Source organism: Lathyrus oleraceus, chromosome 7, assembly GCF_024323335.1.
Source record: "Lathyrus oleraceus cultivar Zhongwan6 chromosome 7, CAAS_Psat_ZW6_1.0, whole genome shotgun sequence".
NCBI lineage: Eukaryota > Viridiplantae > Streptophyta > Magnoliopsida > Fabales > Fabaceae > Lathyrus > Lathyrus oleraceus.
Window position 1 is genome coordinate 271,350,885 of NC_066585.1, and position 9,133 is coordinate 271,360,017.

The following is a 9,133-nucleotide window of genomic DNA, read 5'->3' on the forward strand; positions in this document are numbered from 1 at the left end:
TCATTTTCAACTAAAACACTTACACACAAAAAGGGCTTCCTAGGAATACCTATGACACTTTGGGTGCTAATATCTTCCCTCATTGTAACCAATCCCCTTACTTGTAATCTCTGACATTTTATTAGTTTTGATTTGAAAACTTCTTATCTTTGGGTTTTGTTTATACTTTTCCCTTTCCTTTGGAAACAATAAAAGTGTGGTGGCGACTCTGGTTTTATTGACATTGAGTTTATCCGTAGTTCAATGGTCACGAATACACCACTACATTATTGAGGATGTATGGTTGAATATTGATTGGTTTATGTAAGTTAAAATTGGAATGTATTGAAAAAGGGAATTGATTCAATGTATTATGTATGAAAATTGTATGTTTGAAAATTAACAATTGAAATTGAATATGTAAAAGCAAAATGGTCGATGTTTGGAGATTTAACAGTTATGGATTAATGTAAATTGAATGGTTTTAAATGTATACGAAATGGAAAACTCAAATAGCTATATGATAATGTGATGTAAAAAATGAATATGGTTAAAAATGTAATTGAATGAGATTCATTATGGGATTTTGAGTGGAACAATATTGATTGTAAATCATGAATATGTGTTGATTTATTTGTAATGAAAAGTCATATTCAAATTGAATGGTTTTAAAGGTTAAGTAAAAATGGATCTAAATTTAAGAGGTTATGAAAATACTGATGTAATGGAAATTAATGGAATTTAAAGGTTCTTTTGAAAAGGTTTTTACAAGTTCATTTCAAATGGTTTTGGAATGTTAATGCCAAAAGGTTTAACTTATATTTTTATCATGGCATGAAAATAATTGATGAAGAAAGATGTTTTTTTTTAAATTGCTAAATCACATTGACTTTGGTCAACTATTGACTAAAAAGTCAACAGTTGACTGATAGCCAAAATTACAAGAAAAGTTCAATTTTGTAAATGTGTTTATGGAAATGTAAACTGAAATATAAATGGAATTGAAATCAATATGTATACTACAAACCAAACAACTAAAGTGGGCTAATGGAAAATGAAGGGTTATGGATCAGATTGAGCCATGAATGACATAAGTACATGAATGCAACAATGCTAAATGCCAAATGAACCAATAACCATGTACTAGACAAAACCAAGTGATGAACCAAACCACAAGGGCCAATGCATGAGTTAGGGTTCCAAGGACCAGATAGTCCATCAAGGCCCAACCAAGCAAACTAGGGTTTGCATGAATAATATGTCAATATGTTGTCCCCCAAGATCAAGCAAAACCAAATGATTGTTCACAAGCTTCGAATCCAATGATGTTAGTCAGAATGAATGCATGATGCATATGAATGCAGGTGAATATGTACAGATGAATCTTAAGCCATAAATTGAGTGGAAAGATGAAAAGGGGATGTCAAATTTTTGGGTACGACAGTGTGCACAAAGGGATCAGTCGAAGGAGTTGTAACATTTGTGTCAGCAGTAACAAATGAGACCGAATCAGCAACAACAACGACATCTGGCTGGACCACCTCAGTAACCACCTCATCAACCTCATTAACAACCTCCTCATCTGTAACAACATCATCTGACTGGACCACCTCATCTGCCACCTCATATATGGGCTGCTCAACTGATTGTATCGGTCAACGTCGAATGTTACGAAGTGCACGGAATTGAACTTGCCCAGACAACCGTTTTCGGTGTGAATCAGTTGGAACCACTCGTCCAACCCGTATTTGGGAAGACTCAGTCTCAACAACCCTAGCCTGATTTGTCGATCTATCAATCGTTTTTCCTGTATAGTGTTGTCCCTGCCTCTGTATTCACTGTAAAAGAAGGGTAAAAAATTATTAACTATTGGAAATTTCATAATTTTCGATAAAAAACAAAGTTTTTATAACTATCGAAAATTATGAAATTTCAGGTGAAAAACAAAGTTTTAAAACTATCGGAAATTCTGAAATTTCCGGTAAAAAATAAAGTTTTATAACTACCGGAAACTCTGAAATTCCTATATGATTTTGCATCAAAAAATTTGAAAATTCCAATACAAAATCCTGAAAATTTAGACATTTCCGGTAATAAAACGTATAAATTTTGAAATTTCGGGTAAAAGATTCAAAATTTCCTATATTGCCCCAGAAATGTGAAGTTCACGCGTGGATATCATAAATTTCAAAAATGAGTGAAATTTTTTGTTCATACGCAATTCGGGGGTGTCAAGATCAAGTGGGGATGTCAACTTAAATATTCTACTTTTCTTAAGTTTTATAGAGGAAATATTATGTTGATGATTTAACTTGTGACCCCCACTTAGCAACACCCCCCTCCCCCCTTATTTTCAATTTTTCAAAAATGTCATTCTTATTATTTAACAACTAAATTTTATTTTTCTTCTAAAATTAACACTCTTACTAACATACTAAAAACGCAATTTTTGATAGTACAATCAAAATTTTCGATACGCATTTGTGCCCTTTTCTTTTAAAACTTTTGCACGAGAGTATTTAGATTTGAGTTATCTATGGTTGAGATATAATTATCCCATTCCATGATATTGATTACAAGTCTTTCCATTTATCAGGGGTTAGTGGCATAATTGTTGATTGAATCCAAGTTGGAGCCCTCCCTCTTAAGTGTTGTAAACGCTCATTATCGGTGGATGTTTGGTTGAGTATTTTCCCATTTATAACAAAATATCTTTAAACTTTTGTTAAAATCAATCCACCAATTTCTTTGAATTTTTTACCACGAAGAAGAGGTTTTTGATCCCTCATTTTTATGTTGGTACGTAGACATAAGACCGAAAGTCTTTTCAAACACAAAAATATAATTAATGAATTCTTTCTTCATCCCCTCATTCTATTTTCTTTTATCAAACATCATTTTCAACTAAAACACTTACACACAAAAAGGGCTTCCTAGGAATACCTAGGACACTTTGGGTGCTAATATCTTCCCTCATTGTAACCAATCCCCTTACTTGTAATCTCTGACATTTTATTAGTTTTGATTTGAAAACTTCTTATCTTTGGGTTTTGTTTATACTTTTCCCTTTCCTTTGGAAACAATAAAAGTGTGGTGGCGACTCTGGTTTTATTGACATTGAGTTTATCCGTAGTTCAATGGTCACGAATACACCACTACATTATTGAGGATGTATGGTTGAATATTGATTGGTTTATGTAAGTTAAAATTGGAATGTATTGAAAAAGGGAATTGATTCAATGTATTATGTATGAAAATTGTATGTTTGAAAATTAACAATTGAAATTGAATATGTAAAAGTAAAATGGTCGATGTTTGGAGATTTAACAGTTATGGATTAATGTAAATTGAATGGTTTTAAATGTATATGAAATGGAAAACTCAAATAGCTATATGATAATGTGATGTAAAAAATGAATATGGTTAAAAATGTAATTGAATGAGATTCATTATGGGATTTTGAGTGGAACAATATTGATTGTAAATCATGAATATGTGTTGATTTATTTGTAATGAAAAGTCATATTCAAATTGAATGGTTTTAAAGGTTAAGTAAAAATGGATCTAAATTTAAGAGGTTATGAAAATACTGATGTAATTGAAATTAATGGAATTTAAAGGTTTTTTTGAAAAGGTTTTTACAAGTTCATTTCAAATGGTTTTGGAATGTTAATGCCAAAAGGTTTAACTTATATTTTTATCATGGCATGAAAATAATTGATGAAGAAAGATGTTTTTTTTTAAATTGCTAAATCACATTGACTTTGGTCAACTATTGACTAAAAAGTCAACAGTTGACTGATAGCCAAAATTACAAGAAAAGTTCAATTTTGTAAATGTGTTTATGGAAATGTAAACTGAAATATAAATGGAATTGAAATCAATATGTATACTACAAACCAAACAACTAAAGTGGGCTAATGGAAAATGAAGGGTTATGGATCAGATTGAGCCATGAATGACATAAGTACATGAATGCAACAATGCTAAATGCCAAATGAACCAATAACCATGTACTAGACAAAACCAAGTGATGAACCAAACCACAAGGGCCAATGCATGAGTTAGGGTTCCAAGGACCAGATAGTCCATCAAGGCCCAACCAAGCAAACTAGGGTTTGCATGAATAATATGTCAATATGTTGTCCCCCAAGATCAAGCAAAACCAAATGATTGTTCACAAGCTTCGAATCCAATGATGTTGGTCAGAATGAATGCATGATGCATATGAATGCAGGTGAATATGTACAGATGAATCTTAAGCCATAAATTGAGTGGAAAGATGAAAAGGGGATGTCAAATTTTTGGGTACGACAGTGTGCACAAAGGGATCAGTCGAAGGAGTTGTAACATCTGTGTCAGCAGTAACAAATGAGACCGAATCAGCAACAACAACGACATCTGGCTGGACCACCTCAGTAACCACCTCATCAACCTCATTAACAACCTCCTCATCTGTAACAACATCATCTGACTGGACCACCTCATCTGCCACCTCATATATGGGCTGCTCAACTGATTGTATCGGTCAACGTCGAATGTTACGAAGTGCGCGGAATTGAACTTGTCCAGACAACCGTTTTCGGTGTGAATCAGTTGGAACCACTCGTCCAACCCGTATTTGGGAAGACTCAGTCTCAACAACCCTAGCCTGATCTGTCGATCTATCAATCGTTTTTCCCGTATAGTGTTGTCCCTGCCTCTGTATTCACTGTAAAAGAAGGGTAAAAAATTATTAACTATCGGAAATTTCATAATTTTCGATAAAAAACAAAGTTTTTATAACTATCGAAAATTATGAAATTTCAGGTGAAAAACAAAGTTTTAAAACTATCGGAAATTCTGAAATTTCCGATAAAAAAATAAAGTTTTATAACTACCGGAAACTCTGAAATTCCTATATGATTTTGCATCAAAAAATTTGAAAATTCCAATACAAAATCCTGAAAATTTAGACATTTCCGGTAATAAAACGTATAAATTTTGAAATTTCGGGTAAAAGATTCAAAATTTCCTATATTGCCCCAGAAATGTGAAGTTCACGCGTGGATATCATAAATTTCAAAAATGAGTGAAATTTTTTGTTCATACGCAATTCGGGGGTGTCAAGATCAAGTGGGGATGTCAACTTAAATATTCTACTTTTCTTAAGTTTTATAGAGGAAATATTATGTTGATGATTTAACTTGTGACCCCCACTTAGCAACACCCCCCTCCCCCCTTATTTTCAATTTTTCAAAAATGTCATTCTTATTATTTAACAACTAAATTTTATTTTTCTTCTAAAATTAACACTCTTACTAACATACTAAAAACGCAATTTTTGATAGTACAATCAAAGTTTTCGATACGCATTTGAAATTTTCTAATAAAAAATATTGAAAATTTATGATAAAAAATATCAAAATTTTCAAAAAATCTAATATAAAATAATAATTTTTTAAAAAAAATGATTAAAAAATTCTATGTTTTCCTAAGAAATCTTAAACCGATATCGAAAATTATCAAAATTTTTAGAAAAAACAAAAACTTTCTAAAATTTAAAATTTTCCAATAATTTTACATAAAAAAATTATAAATACTGAAAATTTCCAATAAAATTTAATAAATTTCTAAAATTTTCTAAATTAACCTAAAAATATAATAGTAAAATTGCTCTAAATGAAAACAGTAATCACATGAGAGAATACGGCAGGAGAGGGGATACCGATCCCATTTTTGAGAGACCAACCTAAGCTCTTCCACTCTCCTCTGCCTTCTCAGAAAACAAACTCACGCCGCCGCCGTTTTCTTCTCCGCCGTAACTCCACCTTCTATTCAGCTATTGCCAATCACACAAACTTCTCTATACTCAAACCCTCCACTGCCACTGCCACTGCCAGGGCTTTATTTTATTGTTCAAGGTCTGTATATTTATTGTTTATTTTATTTTGCTGCTTCATGTACTCACATTCTCCGTCGTTACTGATTTTATTCATCAAAATATTTGATCTTTATCAAGATGACCACAATTTAATCTATAATAATAGATAAAATCTTACACTGGAGGCATTTTAATTTTGAACTAGTTGTGACATGCTATGCGAATTATCATTTAATTCAAGGTTTCCATTGCATGAGTTATTGCCTTGTGTAAGTAGCTTTACTGAATGTTTTGTTTCTTTGTAGTGGAAGGCGAGTAAGTGGCTTCTAATCCGGAGATTTGAATTCTTATTTAGATTCACAGTGAACAACGGATAGAAATGATTGTAGCTAGACATTTCTCTCCTTCAAAGCTTAAACCGCTCTTTTATTTATCACTCCTTTCCGACTGCGAAAACCACGTGCAGTCTAATCTTTTTACAACCTTAACGCCGAACTCCCATATCCATAGCCTTGCAAATTTTTTACCTCATCCATCATGTAATTTATTTAGGCATTTCTCTTCACAGCCGGAAGAGTCAGGATCGAAACAAAAGTTACCGTTTTCTCGTGAGGGTAATTATGATGAAGGCACTTCCCATTCTCTTCATGTCTGCCCTGGTTGTGGGGTTTGTATGCAAGATTCCAACCCAAGACACCCTGGTTATTTCATCAAACCATCTGAGAAGGACATAAATTATAAACTGTATACCCATCTTGAACCTGTTGCAGCAGAGCCCGAATTCTCTAATACTGTTAAAAAAGGTTTTGTTGTTGAACCTGAAAAGCTTAACAGTATTAGTGATGTTGACTTGGTTAGAAAACCAGAAAAGCCAGTGGTATGTGCACGCTGTCATTCGTTGAGGCACTATGGGAAGGTGAAGGATCCATCTGTGGAAAACTTGTTACCGGATTTCGACTTCGATCATACAGTGGGAAGGAAGTTGGCATCGACAAGTGGGACCCGTTCAGTGGTGCTTATGGTTGTGGATGCAGTGGATTTTGATGGGTCGTTTCCAAGGAAGGTTGCAAAGTTGGTTTCTAAGACAATTGAAGACAACTCTTCTGCGTGGAAGCAGGGTAAGTCAGGGAACGTGCCTAGAGTAATACTTGTAGTCACAAAGATTGACTTATTGCCTAGCTCACTGTCGCCGACAAGATTGGAGCATTGGATTAGGCAAAGAGCTAGAGAGGGTGGCATTATTAAGATTACTAGTTTGCACATGGTGAGTGCGCTCAGAGATTGGGGACTTAAGAACCTTGTGGATGATATTGTTGGTTTGGCTGGATCTAGAGGGAGTGTGTGGACTGTTGGAGCACAGAATGCAGGAAAGAGTACATTAATAAACTCTATAGGGAAGCATATTGGAGGGAAGATTACACATCTGACGGAAGCACCTGTTCCAGGGACTACGCTCGGCATTGTTAGAGTCGAAGGTGCTCTTCCAAGTCAGGCAAAATTATTTGATACACCCGGCCTTCTCCATCCTTACCAGATTACAACAAGGTTGTTGAGGGAAGAGCAAAAGCTTGTTTACATGACCAAGGAGTTGAAACCTAGGACATATAGAGTTAAGGTTAGTGCATACTAATTTCTGTCGCTGACTTTAATATTATTATTTACATATGTATGCTCATTTGTGCGCTCTAGTGTTGTTTCATCTTTTGCATCTTGTTAAAATCGTTTGTGCTTCATTCTTTTACCAATGAATTGTGGTAGGCTGGTCATTCGATTCACATAGCTGGTCTTATGAGATTGGATGTAGAAGAAACGTCCTTGGATACCATCTATGTCACAGTGTGGGCATCTCCTTATCTTCCTTTGCATATGGGTAAAGTAGAAAATGCAACTAAAATGTTCCAAGAACATTTTGGACACCAATTACAGGTATTCTCTTTGCTCGTTTTAATTGACAAGTCATTTTGAGCACTATCTAGATATTCAATTGCCATGATATGCTTATGTTGGTGAAGTTTTTATGTGTTGGTAGAGTGCTTGTAGATATCTCTATGTTGCAAGAAAAGACGCAAATTTCTCTTTTGATTTATAGGCATTATTCATTGTGCATTACAATTTCCTCTCGTATAACTACTTTGAATTTTCCTTTGTTCAGCCACCAATTGGAGAGAAACGAGTCGAAGAATTAGGGAATTGGGTTAGAAGGGAATTTCATGTTGGTGGAAACAGTTGGGACTCGAGTTCTGTAGACATTGCTGCTGCTGGCCTTGGTTGGTTTGCCATTGGACTTAAAGGGGAGGCTGTCTTAGGTGTTTGGACTTATGAAGGAGTCGATGTTGTTCAGCGAAATTCTTTGATACCCTATAGATCAAATACTTTTGAAGTTACAGGATTTACTGTGTCGAAGATTGTCTCACAGTCTGACCGAGCTTCAAATAAGCCACGTCAACAAAATGACAAGAAGACGAAGCGGATCGACTCAAAATCGCTATCCAGTTCGGTTGAATCACCACTGTTGACCTCTGATGGAGGCAATTAATAATGATGTCAGTTTGGAGGAAAACACTGATATTTCTGACTTACAAAATATCTTAGTTTTATAACATAGTTTTGCAGTAATGTCTTATCCAAAATCCAATCTAAGTTAATTCTGATCTGTATCAGATTCCTTGTTTGTTTGAAAGTGGTGTCAAAATAGTTTCAGAAATATTTTATGTTGTGTTTTGTAGTTTATTATTGCAGATCAGAATTGGCTCTCAATGTTTAGATCCTTGTGAGTTAGTTGAAGAGGCTTAATAAGATTATTAACTTTGCATCCACAGAGGTTCTCGTTTGAGAATAAAAATTAAACTATTTATTTTAAATATGAATAGTAGTATGCATTGAAATTGTGCTGGATTCTTTTTCATGATAAAAACATTTGATCTTATCATGTTATAATTTAATATTTTCTCTTTTGATTTTATCATTTATTTTTTTAAAATATTGTATTAACAATTGTTGAAATAGAATTACAAGTGTGAGTAGTATGGGGGAAGTTTCATATTAATTAAGAATGTGGAGACTTGAACATTTATAAGTGAGAGAATTTATATATCTATTACCTTAAGGTTTTAGATGAGTATGTAACGTGTCTTTCACAAAGGTATTTTGCTCGTATAAAAAGAAAGGTTTCAAAGAAAAAAAAGCTCTCATGTTGACCTCCCGAATTATCCCAACAGTGGTATCATGAGAAGAGAACTACTTGTTGAAAAGTATCAACGATACAAGTGTACGTGGATGAAAGAGTTTCTA

General features: G+C 33.9%; 1 protein-coding gene across 1 annotated transcript; it reads left to right on the forward strand.

Annotated features, from left to right (window-relative positions):
• Window positions 1–5,642: 5,642 nt before the first annotated feature.
• Window positions 5,643–8,658, forward strand: LOC127100951 (GTP-binding protein BRASSINAZOLE INSENSITIVE PALE GREEN 2, chloroplastic). The gene is made up of 4 exons (XM_051038266.1): window positions 5,643–5,882; window positions 6,148–7,457; window positions 7,601–7,768; window positions 7,995–8,658. The coding sequence occupies exons 2-4, from the start codon at window positions 6,222–6,224 to the stop codon at window positions 8,376–8,378; spliced, it is 1,788 nt and encodes a 595-aa protein (XP_050894223.1). The 5' UTR covers window positions 5,643–5,882; window positions 6,148–6,221; the 3' UTR covers window positions 8,379–8,658.
• The last annotated feature ends 475 nt before the right edge of the window (window positions 8,659–9,133 follow it).

Excerpts from the sequence above, each read along its gene's own strand:
- LOC127100951 (XM_051038266.1), top strand. The coding sequence starts at position 6,222 with ATGATTGTAGCTAGACATTTCTCTCCTTCAAAGCTTAAACCGCTCTTT. Across the intron at positions 7,458-7,600 it reads CTAGGACATATAGAGTTAAG|GCTGGTCATTCGATTCACAT; the intron begins GTTAGTGCATAC and ends GAATTGTGGTAG. Across the intron at positions 7,769-7,994 it reads ATTTTGGACACCAATTACAG|CCACCAATTGGAGAGAAACG; the intron begins GTATTCTCTTTG and ends TCCTTTGTTCAG.